The following is a 13,904-nucleotide window of genomic DNA, read 5'->3' on the forward strand; positions in this document are numbered from 1 at the left end:
TTTTTTTTTTTTCCCGCTCTCCAATGCTTGAGTCTCTACAGTCAAGGTAAAGTTGGAAAGGAGCTAACTTGCTCTTAAGCCCTGGCAGTCACACTCAGGACGACAGGTAGTGGCCATGTTTAGGTACGAGAGTTCTGCACTGGAATGTTGGCTACTGTCTTTTTGACTCCAGTCACTGACTCTGTGCCTACTCCCTGCACAGTCTCTGCCAAGATTCTCTCTCCCACTTCTGTTCTTTACCACTCTGGCCTGTGGCTTGACTCCCACAACCTCATAGTTTTTGGAGGGTACCCTGAGAATCTCCCACGCCAAAAAGGAGGTCACGTCCTGTCCAAGGCAGGAGGAAGGCTGTGACGGGATTTGCCGATGGCACCCAGGATTCCCTGGCAGGAAGCACCCACTCGGGGTACCCAGGACACACGTCCCACACCTTCCCCAAGGCCCTCTTCTCTCAAACAACTAAATGCACAGACCCCAGTATCCCAAGGGCTCCACACCTCTGTGCTGGCCTGACCTGGGCTCACTGGTCTCCCCAGGAAACAGTGCTGTTCCCACTTCTCAGCAGGATCCTGTCCTCCACATGCAAGCCTTTCCAAGTTCCACCAGGAGAGGAGTTTCTTCACCCACTTTAATTTTTCCACAGGAGAATGATCCAACTGAGCTGTGAGTGTCAGACCTGGCCCATATCCACACTAGGCTTGAGGGGGACTGAGTGCAGGACCCTATTTTAAATCTAGCTGAGATTCTGAAGGGTGAAGTGAATTGCTCAAGGTCCATTCAAAGTTCATTTTCCTCATTAATAAGAGAGACATGATCAGAACAGATTTCACAGTGTCCTCATGAATATTTAATGAGAAGATACTGCAAAGAATCTAGAAGATAGTTATTTAGCCTGTAGATTCACTAAGTCTATAGTAAGGAAACATAGTTCCATCAGCTGGTATCCTCTGAGTCAGAATCTACTTGCTAATGAAAACAGAAGAACACAGATTCAACCAGTTAAATATCACACTTCATACAAAAGTCAAAAAGTCAGAGACACAAAAAGAAGAAAGGGAAAGGAAGTGAGTCCATCTGTCACCATTCAGTTGGGAGAAAAAAGGAGTCATGATGATAAAGGTTCTTCTGTGTTCTTCTGTGTATTCACAGAATTCTATGTATACACAGAACTGTACAAAAAAGATCTGCATGACCCAGATAATCATGATGGTGTGATCACCCACCTACAGCCAGACATCCTGGAATGTGAAGTCAAGTGGGCCATAGCATCACTATGAACAAAGCTAGTAGAGGTGATGGAATTCCAGTTGAGCTATTTCAAACCCTAAAAGATGATGCTGTGAAAGTGCTGCACTCAATAAGCCAGCAAAGTTGGAAAACTCAGCAGTGGCCACAGGACTGGAAAAGGTCAGTTTTCATTCCAATCCCAAAGAAAGGCAATGCCAGAGAATGTTCAAACTACCACACAATTGCACTCATCCCACACGATAGTAAAGTAATGCTCAAAATTCTCCAAGCCAGGCTTCAACAGTATATGAATTGAGAAATTCCAGATGTTCAAGCTGGATTTAGAAAAGGCAGAGGAACCAGAGATAAAATTGCCAACATCTGTTGGACTATGGAAAAAGCAAGAGAGTTCCAGAGAAACATCTAATTCTGCTTTATTGACTACGCTAAAACCTTTGACTGTGTGGATCACAACAAACTGTGGAAAATTCTTCAAGAGATGGGAATACCACACCACCTTACCTGCCTCCTGAGAAATCTGTATGCAGGTCAAGAAGCAACAGTTAGAACTGGACATGGAACAACAGACTGGTTCCAAATAGGAAAAGGAGTACAACAAGGCTGTATGTTGTCACCCTGCTTATTTAACTTACATGCAGAGTACATCATGAGAAACGCTGGGCTGGAGGAAGCACAAGCTGGAATCAAGATTGCCGGGAGAAACATCAATAACCTCAGATATACAGATGCTGCTGTTGCTGCTGCTGCTAAGTTGCTTCAGTCGTGTCTGACTCTGTGCGACCCCATAGATGGCAACCCACCAGGCTCCCCCATCCTTGGGATTCTCCAGGCAAGAACACTGGAGTGGGTTGCCATTTCCTTCTCCAATGCATTTAATTGAAAAGTGAAAGTAAAGTCGCTCAGTCGTGTCCGACCTTCAGCGACCCCATGGACTGCAGCCTTCCAGGCTCCTCCATCCATGGGATTTTCCAGGCAAGAGTACTGGAGTGGGGTGCCATTGCCTTCTCCGATATACAGATGACACCACCCCTTACGGCAGAAAGGGAAGAACTAAAGAGCCTCTTGTTGAAAGTGAAAGAGGAGAGTGAAAAAGTTGGCTTAAAATAGTCACAAAACTAAGATCATGGCATCTGATCCCATCACTTCATGGCAAATAGATGGGGTAACAATGAAAACAGTGACAGACTATTTTTGGGGGGCTCCAAAATCACTGCAGATGGTGACTGCAGCCATGAAATTAAAAGACACTTGCTCCTTGAAGAAAAGCTATGACCAACCTAAACAGCATATTGAGAAGCAGAGAGATTACTTTGCCAACAAAGGTCTGTAGAGTCAAAGCTATGGTTTTTCCAGTGGTCATGTATGGATGTGAGAGTTGGACTACAAAGAAAGCTGAATGCTAAATGATTGATGCTTTTGACGTGTGGTGTTGGAGAAGACTCTTGAGAATATCTTGGACTGCAAGGAGATCCAGCCAGTCCATCCTAAAGGAAATCAGTCTTGAATATTCACTGGAAGGACTGATGTTGAAGCTGAAACTCCAATACTTTGGCTACCTGATGCGAAGAACTGACTCATTGGAAAAGACCCTGATGCTGGGAAAGATTGAAGGCAGGAGGAAAAGGGGATGAAATGGTCAGATGGCATCACTGACGTGATGGACATGAGTTTGAGTAAACTCCGGGAATTGGTGATGGACAGGGAGGCCTGGCATACTGCAGTCCATGGGGTCGCAAAGAGTCAGACACAACTGAGTGACTGAACTGATGATAAAGGTGCAGACTTTTCCATCAGGACAGTCAATAAAAAGTGCTTCTGGCTGTTGGTGGGGCTCCAAATCAGCTTGAAAGACACAAGAAAGTGAAGAAGCATGATTATCCACAGTAGCTGAGGAGCTAGAAAGCATGTCAAGAGGTTAAAAACAAAACCACCTGAAATAGTGGAAACCTTAAAATCTAGCCTGAGTTTCCAGCTCCTCCCTGGAGCTGTATTATCCTCCCTGGAGGATAATAGAGCTATCTAAGATTTAATTTTTATCTTGCTAGAACAAGGTAATACATTGGTAATACAGGAGGAAGGGCAGGGGAGGAAGAACACTGCTTTCTCAAGACATTTCCCAAGGCCCAGAGGGTCACTCACCACTGGAGCTGCTGTGGGCGGAGCCGACTGCACGGAACACATAGAGGTCCGAGGCACGTCCTCTGCCACGGGTACAGGGGCAGCGGCCGGGGATGCCTGCAGAAAGAATCAGGCACAACGAAGGACTTCTGAAATACCCAGTTATTAAAATGGGACAACAATGAACCAACAATACGGTCTGCTACCCTACCCGCTGTGAGCATGATTTTCTTGAATGCCTAAGGATCTTGAGCAGTGAATAACTCAAGGTACGTTAAACCTCTGCAGCTACCACTACGTCACTTGGTTTTACCTCTTACCTTAGGTGGGTTACTTAACCTCTCTGAGACACAGTTTCCACATCTGCAAAATGAGAACAATGACAGTACCTACATCTCAAGGCCTTTAATGAGACAAAACACGCTAAGTGCTTTGCATAGTACGTGGGAACACAGTAAGCGCAAAGATTGTTATCAACTGTCATTATTTAGATGATTTGCCATCATATAATACATAATGTTATACAACATAATATTATATAGCTGTAGTATATATATATATATATTGCAATTATGCAATATTTAAATATATCATGTTCATATATCTAACAGCACCCTGTCAGTTGTAAATAGCTAGGTACAAATGCAAGGTGGTAAGACTATCCTGGGGGTTCTCAAAATGAGGTCCTGCGACCACCAACCTCAGCACTGCTAGGGAACTTGTTAGAAATTCAAATTCGTATGCCCCACCTTAACATACTAAATCAAGAATTCTGGGGGTGGGGCTCAGTAATCTGTACTTTGATAAACCTTCCCAGTCATCCTGATGCACACTGAAGTTTGAGAGTCACTATCATTTTGTCACAAGAGTAAAATTTCAAACAGGTTGCTCTTATTCCAGACATTTATGGAAGCAAATCCTATATGCAAGGTGCTTACCAGATGATCATTAATAGTGTATGATCTCTTCTTTCAAGAAATTTACTATGTAAAAATATGTACACATGTGAGAAGTAAAGACCAAAGCAGCTAAAAGCTTGTTTGCAACAAATGTCCCAACAGGGATATAAAAAGAAAGCATGACAGACTTCCCTGGCGTGTTGTATTCTGCTTCTTAAGAGTTGGAAGTGTGGTAAGGTTTGGGGAGGGACATGCGGGAGACAAAGGCCATATTTTAGCAGAGCCTTTTAGGGCTGACTACAATTTTAGCTGATCTAGAATTTGGAGAGGTTATTCCAAGCAGAAAGAACCACATGAGAAAAGCTTGAAGATACATAAGTACTTACTATCAGAGTTTAGTGATGGGGGACACATCTTGGTAGGGAAGGAAGCTGGTGGTGGTGGTGTTTAGTCGCTCAGTCGTGTCCGACTCTTGCGACCCCGTGGACTGTAGCCCGCCAGGCTCCTCTGTCCATGGGACTGTCCAGGCAAGAGCACTGGAGTGGGTTGCCATTTCCTTCTCCAGACCCAAATAAACAAGCAGGAACTCTTTTGGGAAGCTCTTGGCATTGGAACAGGGGGATGTTGTGGCTACAAACATGCTGAGAAAGAATAATGCCAGTGGACACATGGGGTGGGCTGGAAGGAGACCAAAGACAGAGGCCACGGCCGTCTTGAGGTGATGAGTGATGACAGCTTTAAGTAGGTCAGTTACAGAAGCAAGAAGGGAAAGAAAAGCATTGGTGTGAAGGCTCTCCTGAACGGAATACTTGATTACAGGACTTAAACTGCAAGAGTATCAGCGTCAGCTTGGGAAAACAAAGCACATCCATAAACAGGCAAGATGAACACAGCATGTGAAAAAATATGGCAAAACAGGCCTTTTCATCAGCTGCTTCCTGTTAAAATACGTTTGGTCCTGGCATTTTCAAGATGATAGACAAACACTGAAAAACGACCAAAACTGGAGATTTTAAGTTTTAGAAACATACCTCTGTTTTTTCAGTTGGCTTAGATTGTTTTTCTTTACACTTAGACTGGTCAAAATCTTCTGAGAGTTCATCGATGAGTTCTGATTCACTCAGGGGCTGTAATATAAGGAATATTATATAGTATGAAAAAAAATATTTTTTTTTTATTTTGATAGAAGAAAAAATTCTTTCCTAGAGAAAAAGTTTTTCTAGTTAACATATATTAGGTTGCATTTTAGGATCTAAAACCCAAAGCTAATTTATACAGGGCATACATTTCATTTATCAATATAAGATAAATGTCACACAACAAGTAATGAATACTGAACACCGAGTACCATAAAAAATGTTAAAGGTTTATTCAGCTAAAAGTTTTCCTGATACTTCAATTTCAAAGTAATTTTGTGAGAGCTGCATGGTTTTTTTTATGTGATTGCTTTTTCTACTTCCTATTGACTTCCGTAATGAATAAGCCAGAGGAAACATAGATCATATGTTCCCTTTCTATGAGAACGTGGGTTTGGCAGGAAAGTTCTGTTATCCCTAGTTCCTTCTGGTGAAGTAGTATTATTTATTTACTGTAATTGGTCAAAATCTCCACATGCCCTAATCTAAGACAGACAGATGGCATGTAATTCAGAAGCTTGGCCCCAGAGAGGGACAGGCTGAGTTTTGAGCCCTGGCCTTGCTACTTGCTAGCTATTTGACTTTGGGCTATTTACAGGATCCTTTTATGTCTTAATTTCCTCACCTGTCAAGTGGGGATAATAATAGTGCCTTCCTCATTCAGCGAGTTCTCAAAATGCTAACACACAAACACCATTTAGTGTGGTGTCAGGCACACAGTAAGTGACTAATAAATGTAGTTGCTTAGTATCATCATGACAGGTCACTATGCTGGCTAATACCAAATTAAGTAAAGGTAGTGTAGAATCAGAGCATTTGATGATAAGAATAGGATCAAAGTAAATGCTAATGACCTAATTTGAGGGCCCTCTTGATATCAGCTCCTATGTACAATGAATATCACCTATAAACTTATAATAGGTAATAATTCATGAGGTAAATAATCATTAAAATGCGTGAAATGGCCAAATGCTGCTGTCAAAGGTTCCTTTCTCCTTAATACTAGGCTGGCATATGAGTCTCCACAGTGAGATCTGGTCTATGAAAATTATCTGTTTATATCTTACAGTTGTATTTTTTTTTTAAGTATCAGAAAAAAACTTATTTCCTCACCTTGGGTTTTTCTTCAGCCTCTGGCAAGAGTGGTTTTCCATCTTTATCCTGTGAATGAAATTGAAAATTCATTTAAAATGAAACAAAAAATTTTGCTTTCTTATTCCATTAAGTTTGTTTTTGAAATTCCAGGATATGAGAGAAGAGACTGTCTTTTTCTGATATGTTTGAGTGAGTTTGTATTTCAAATTAATTTTTTAAATTAACATATCAGAATAAGGAGCTGAGTTATAAAAATCAAGACCTAATGCTATAAAGTACAATGTAAGTACTTTTTTTTTTTAAGTTACTAGAAAATAATTTCCATCTTTGGATAGGGAAGTAGAATTTTTTAAAAGGTTCTTTGGCAAGAAAGATGCAGCTTCATCAAAGAAAGGCTGAAAAAAAGGTTTTGATTCTCCAACCAGGGTGAAGAGGTAGATCTCATTCCTATAAAACTGTTTTAGTTGTTTGGACATTCACATTCTAGAATATTTCTTAAAATACTTTATACTTTCCATATATAAGCATTACAACTATTTCCCATCATACATTTATGTGCATTCTTTCAAAGATAAATGACAAATATAATTACAGGGATAAGTCCAGTCTCCTCACACCAAACCAAACCCACTTTCACTGAAGACACTGGTAAATCATTATATGTTTCTCTACCACTTACAAGATCTATGTGCTTTTATCCATTGGCAGTTAGAGAAAATATAAACTCCAAATTATTCCTTCCACTTTAAGGTTAAGGATCTATGTCAAGTATGGTTAATAGCTGAAACACTTGAATTTGTGGGAATTTTAGTGACCACACATGGTCGCTACTTAGGAAACCCTCTTTTAAAGGGTTCAACTGTTCAGGACAGAAAATAAAAGTTTCAGGGTTTCCAGAGTTGTTATCTGAACTTGGCCAGACATGCCCTGAAGCCTCCTGGGGACAGACAGGGCGCCACGGGACACATGGGCAGGAGCAGCGAGCCGCTGGCACGCAACGAGGTGAGCAACGTACTGTGGCCGGTTTTAATCTGTACTCCGATGGGACTGTTTCCTCATCTTCACCACATTTCTTTACTTTCTCTTCTTTGGCTTTTGCCTAAAGAAAGTGGAGAGGAAAAAAAAAAATTGGATAATACAGGTAAAATAAGACATCACTTTATGTACTCCATGGGTGTTGAGGAGAAGACCCAATCAGATTAAAGGGCCTAGTGAGCGGCCGGGAGGAGGTGGTGTAGGGAGACTGGAGGTGGAGGAAAAACAAGCCAGCCAGGAGTCCCGGGGAGGCGTCCCTGCCCTGTCTCCGTGACCCTGGGAAGCCACCCAGACTTTCTTTGCCTCAGTTTCTTCAGCTGTAAAACGGGGCTACTTCTTTAAGAACCCTTACCTAGCTCTCTTGATTTGTAAAGACCAGCAGAGAAAATTAAATAAATATTCTTGGAAGAAAGTTAAGAAGAGTGCACAAGTTAGTTGCAATGATTTTACAGCCTTCATCTGTCATACTCAATGAGGTACTTATCTAAGGGGGAGAAAAAAAAAAAACAATGCTCAAGAGTGTTAAACTCGTTCAGTGTTAAACAGATGAGAAATGGGAGAGACATCCCATCACAAATCTGGTTGATACATGGATAACTGGTTTTACCTCTTTTACAAGAACTCCCTTCAGTAACACCAAGATTCACTGGATTACTGAACCACGAGCAACCGAATGCACGTACATAGAAGTGCACTGCCGCAGCAGATCAGTGGCTTTCAGGACGGAACGTCTACATTTTAAGTTACTGGTGGGTAATGTGAAGTTTCATGCTATGTAATAATCTGTATCAGTATCAAGACATGGATTTAAATCACAAGCCAAGGAGCTACTGGGCACAAAAGTGTGTGTATGTATGTGTGCGTGTTTGTGGGGTGGGTGGTATTTAGCTGATTCTAGCTCACCTTATTGCTCCCACCTACGTCTCAGCCTAAGATCGTGGTTCTCCATTGAATGCTTAGTTAGTTGATTAATTTTAAAATATTTAATGAGCACTTTTAATAAGCCAGGTACTTTTTCTAGGCTTTGGTATTATAGTTTTATTTTTCTATAGAATAATAGCCGTCATTAAGGGATGAAAGGATTTTTTTTAAAAATGTTTCCAGTTATATTCTATTTCAGGATATAGTGGACATCCTATTACACCGTAGTTCTCCCCAGTTCAGGGATCTGTGAGGTCTCCAGCTATAAAACAGTCCTCATGGAAGAGTCACCCATATAGGACCGTGCCCCGACTTGGGCTTGTGAACAGTGAGTCATATGCACAGCTAGATACCTTTCTATTCCTCTTTGATCTTTATATATCTTAAATGTCTGCACTGTGGTCTGTATTCAATAGGCAATGAAAACAAACATCCCTGAATTGACATAGTTCCAGACTAGTTAACAGCACTAAAAATGGTGGTGGTTTAGTCGCTAACTCATGTCTGACTCTTTTGCAGCTCCCATGGACTGTAGCCCGCTGGGCTCCTCTGTCCATGGGATTTTCTAGGCAAGAGTACTGGAGTGGATTGCCATTCTCTTCTCCAAGGGATCTTGCAGACCCAGGGATAGAACCCTGGTTTCTTGCATTGCAAGCAGATTCTTTACCAACTGAGCTACCAGCGAAGCCCTAGAATCTGGGGAGATTAATAATGAGGTATCACTACAGAATAAATATGCCATGGTACATTATTTATGAGAACGACAAGCAGGCATGGACCTCCTCTCTGAAGCATCCCCTGGCGTAGAATGTGCTGGAGTGGCCATGGACTCCTATACCATATCAATCTTTATGGGGTTATCACAGCAGACTAACCAAAGTAGTGAATTCATGATCAGGTACTAAAACTCAATGTAAGGATCCAGAGGGTTAGAAAATCTTCATACTTTATATATAATTTAAAAGGAAAACTAGTGGAAAGAGTGAAAAGGAACTGTTCTTTTTGTTTAAATTTTAAGAGTTTGCTAGCTTTCTAGAGGAAATTTAACATATTCCCTGGTATTAAAAAGCAGAGACATTACTTTGCCAACAAAGTTCCATCTAGTCAAAGCTTTGGTTTTCCCAGGAGTCACGTATGGATGTGAGAGTTGGACTATAAAGAAAGCTGAGTGCCAAAGAATTGATGCTTTTGAACTGTGGTGTTGGAGAAGACTCTTGAGAGTCCCTTGGACAGCAAGAAGATCCAACCAGTCCATCCTAAAGGAAATCAGTCCTGAATGTTCATTGGAAGGACTGATGCAGAAGCTGAAAGTCCAATAGTTTGGCCACCTGATGCGAAGAACTGACTCATTGGAAAAGACCCTGATGCTGGGAAAGATCGAAGGCAAGAAGAGAAGGGGATGACAGAGGATGAGTTGGTTGGATGGCATCATCGACTCAATGGACATGAGTTTGAGTAAACTCCAGGAGTTGGTGATGGACAAGGAGGCCTGGCGTGCTGCAGTCCCCGGGGTTGCCAAGAGTCAGACACGACTGAGCGACTAAACTGAACTGGTCCCTCAGAGGGTTAAGAACTTGCCTACAATGTGGAAGACCTGAATTCGATCCCTGGGTTGGGAAGATCCCATGGAAAAGGGAATGACAAACCACTCCAGTATCCTTGCCTGGAGAAGTCCATGGACAGAGGAGCCTGGCAGGCTACAGTCCATGGGGTCACAAAGAGTCAGACACGACAAAGTGACTAATGCTTTAATTACTCTACATCCGTAAACCCAAACTGTTTAAAACTTATTTTGACATAACTTGTTTCATATCCACTCATCTGATTTTAGTCACTCCTAAGAGTCTTTTCATTCTGGGATTTATGTCTATACGTTCCCTCCCCAAATTATCATCTTCTTAAATCACCCTAATCAAACAGCCCCAAGGCAGAAGTGCCCTCAGCGGGCTGCCACGGAGCCCTCAGTGGTGGACCCCCAGGGTCCTGCCAGGACCACCCTTTCCTCCAGATGCTGTGCCCCCTCGCACCCTGCTGCAATCCAAGTTCCCCTTCTCCCTGTACATTACTTGGTCCTGGAGGACAAAGGCGGCTTCTCCCGCTCCCTTGCCTTCGCCTTCGTAAAGCCTTTCGTGCCATACGGCACCCAGTGAGTCCTCCAAAAAGGTTGACGATAGAAACTGGCCCATTGGGGACCGGGTGGTCCCAGACGGGGGAGCTGCTGAAAGTGACGGAGACCCACCTTCCTCCGGAGACCCGGAACAGGAAGTGACAGCAGAGGCTGCAGCATTGTGACAGCGACAGCCACCAGGTCCCACCTGAGCTGGGAGGCGGGCGCTCCGGAGGGTCTCCCCACCACTGCCTGGCCAAGGGTGGCCCCAGGACATCCCTCTGCTTCCCCTCCTCTTTTCCCCCAAGAGGACTCCTCAGCAATCCCTTAAAAACTGAAACTTAACATGAAAACTCCTCTACCAAACAGGAGCAACTCCCCAGCTCCATACTCTAAACGTGCATTCCTTTTAGTTATAAAGCAATTATTGCTTGATTTTATTCTAATTGGCAACAAGGTTTCAACACTTTTCCCCAGAGTTATATAAAGGATCTCCCACCCCCATCTGCAGCCATCTCCTCTCTTTCTTTATAAATAGAAGCACCTAGAACCTTTTTGCAAAGACAGATTTCTAATTTCCATACGAGCAGACAACCTGTTTCTCATCAGGCCACCACCTCTATGTTATCTTGTTTAGCCAGGTGTCACTTAAGAATTGGCAAAGGAGATTAGTCGTTCATTTGAAGTATGACAATTCTAGATGGTTTATAAGACAAACACTCAAATATCCTTCCTGGTTGTTAACTCCCTGGCAATAAAATACCTGAATTAGCCAGACCCTGAAAGTACAGCAGAACAAAGCACAGTTCATTTGAGATCTCTAATAAAAACAAAAGTGGTACAAAAGTTCTAAACATATGTTGGGCATTAGTTTCGTAACCTTGTAAGCTGCAGACTAACAGGCTTTGTACGTGAACCCCCAGGTCAGTACCTCATCGACCTCCTTAATGGAGCTGGGGTCGAGCTCCGGCTCCGGCTTCCGGGTGCCCAGGGAGGCTGACAGGGCCTCCAGGGCGTGCTCAGTCATGGCATCCTGCGGAGAAGCAAAGAATTCTGTACATGAAAAACGAGACGCTCTCCTCAACCTCGATAAGCCACCTACTTCTTCATGACATTCACATTTTGTCAGTAAATCTCTAGGAATGAGCTGTGGCTTGAGGAAGGACTCTAGGAAGGCAGTGCTACTTGAAACCCAGCAAAAAAAGGAGAAAGAAATAAGAACTTACCGGTGACAGGAAACATGGGGTAGGACCCGTTTGCACAGTAACGGGGCTCCTGTACAGGTGTGCACTTCACCTCTTAGGAGGCGAGAGGTGCACGTAGAGTAATAATTGTAAAATACTCGTATCAAAGTACTGTGTTTCTTTTTCTAAACTTAGGTCCCTTAAAAATGACTCTGATAACCCTGTCCTGTAGCCCAGCGGAGCCCAGGAAGCAGGGGGCCCTGAAGTGGCTCACAGCTGTAGGAATTCCCACACTCAGGGGTGTGGTGCTCTCTGCTCCTCCAGATAAAAAATAAACTGGCCACTCCACGAGCCAGAGGCAGAGCAGCACCCACAGAAAACTCCTCCCTGCAGTATCTGGGCGATCTGCAGACAGGGCAGGTCTTCTCATCCAGTCCAGAGCTGCAGGGCCGCCTTTCAGGATTCCTGAGAAGCAGGTTATAGCTGACTGTGGTCAAGGTGAACAGAGTAACTGCAGAAACGCTCCCTTTGAGGGTCACAGGACTCTAGGCCCTTTAGAAAATCAAGTCAAAGATCTGATGTCCCCAGAGAGTGGTGTCTCTGGGGTCCTGCCCTTCTGTGTAATGTAACAGTGAGACAGTCTTTTCCCACAACCAAGGCACATGTGCCAAAATCACCCATAAGCATCTGTAGAAACAGAGAAGGCCTGCCCGACCAACATAAGCCTGACTGGTTTCACTATGCCACGCAGGCCCGAGGCCTGAGGGGAGTAAAGGAGGTCTACGGGTATAATGCACTATTGAGACCTCCCCCCCAGTCAGCTGGATCAGCCTCAGGAAACCAAACTGCTATCCAGGGCACCGTGCTGAAGTTCAAAGAAGTAATTATTGATACCTTTTCCACTTTCCTTTTTTTCTCTTGGGGTGGAGCAGCACTTCTGATCACCCCAGCTGACTGAGCTTTTAAAGCCTCTTCTGTAGATTTCTGAAAAATAAAATACAGAAGAAGGTTTGACTGGCAGATGAAGGAAACATATGAACCAAACGGTAAGAACCAGAAGTAAAAAGCCTTGGCATCTTGGGGCTTCCCTGGTGGCCAGCGGTTAAGAGGCCGCCTTGCAATGCAGGGGACACAGGTTCGCTCCCTGGCCAGGGAAGATCCCACATGCATTGGAGTAACCATGCCCGTGCGCCAAGACCACTGAGCCTGTGCTCTAGAGCCCTCGAGCCACAACAACTGAAGCCTGTGCACCTAGAGCCCCGGCCCAGCAACAAGAGAAGCCCCCTGCAGAAGCCTACACATCGCAACTAGAGAACAGGCCTCGCTTGCCCCAACTAGAGAAAGCCCGAACACAGCAATGAAGACGCAGTGAAGTGAAAAATGAAGTTTAAAAAAAAAGTTGTTGTCTTAAAGTGGGAGGTAGTTTCTAACAAGCTTCCCTAAGGGCATTAAAAACCATACCTCTTTCTCAGTTTTCTTTGCATCAGCTGTAGGGGAACTGCAGGTGAAGTCGGATGACAAGGCATCGATGGCATCATTGGGCCCCAGGGGTTTCTAAAGAAACAGGCAGCATGACGGGTCACATATGGGAACCATTTAAGTGACAGAACAGATTACAAACCCAGCAAATGGTGAATGCACTCGTGCAAGTCTTTGACTACCAAAGGAGATACTTAATGAAATAACTCAGATGAAAGCCTATGTTTGGGAGGAAATTGGATGCTCAGTGCATATTATTTTTCTGTTTCTCTCAACGTACTTGTTATTATGCTGGTAGGATATTCTCATCTTATTTTTAATAATATTTATTCTGTCCTAAAACTTTCTTGTCCCATTCTTCTTTCCCTCAAAAAAGAACTAATTAGGAAATAAACAAGCACTGAAATGACCCCCATCCCCACCCTCTTCCTTTGAATAGATGGAAACTTCATCTGATTCAGAGATCACTATAGTCATAATCCAAAAATACAGAATTGATAACTATTCCCCCAACCAAAGATATGAAAAATGTTAAATCTGATCTTGGAAGACATTTATGTAAACTCACCAAGGAGTCTGGAGGAGGCCCTGCGATCCCTTCTTCTTTCTGAAACAAATATTAGTTTGATGATGCTGAGAAGGCAAGATTAATCCTTACAGTCAGCAAAATGCATACCTCAGT

The 13,904-nt window shown here is 43.3% G+C and overlaps 1 protein-coding gene across 15 annotated transcripts in view; it reads right to left on the reverse strand.

The window, feature by feature from the left end:
- Positions 1–13,904, reverse strand: part of CAST (calpastatin) — a 149,634-nt gene that overhangs the window by 40,160 nt on the left and 95,570 nt on the right. For all 15 annotated transcript variants that reach the window (XM_027545552.1, XM_027545551.1, XM_027545554.1 and 12 more), the window contains 8 exons: positions 13,791–13,829; positions 13,205–13,297; positions 12,638–12,727; positions 11,491–11,592; positions 7,512–7,595; positions 6,515–6,562; positions 5,297–5,392; positions 3,388–3,483 (listed from right to left, as the gene is read on the reverse strand). In XM_027545552.1, the coding sequence (XP_027401353.1) occupies positions 3,388–3,483; positions 5,297–5,392; positions 6,515–6,562; positions 7,512–7,595; positions 11,491–11,592; positions 12,638–12,727; positions 13,205–13,297; positions 13,791–13,829 (648 nt within the window). The remainder of the gene's footprint in view (positions 1–3,387; positions 3,484–5,296; positions 5,393–6,514; positions 6,563–7,511; positions 7,596–11,490; positions 11,593–12,637; positions 12,728–13,204; positions 13,298–13,790; positions 13,830–13,904) is intronic.

Source organism: Bos indicus x Bos taurus, chromosome 7 (assembly GCF_003369695.1).
Source record: "Bos indicus x Bos taurus breed Angus x Brahman F1 hybrid chromosome 7, Bos_hybrid_MaternalHap_v2.0, whole genome shotgun sequence".
Classification (NCBI taxonomy): Eukaryota; Metazoa; Chordata; class Mammalia; order Artiodactyla; family Bovidae; genus Bos; species Bos indicus x Bos taurus.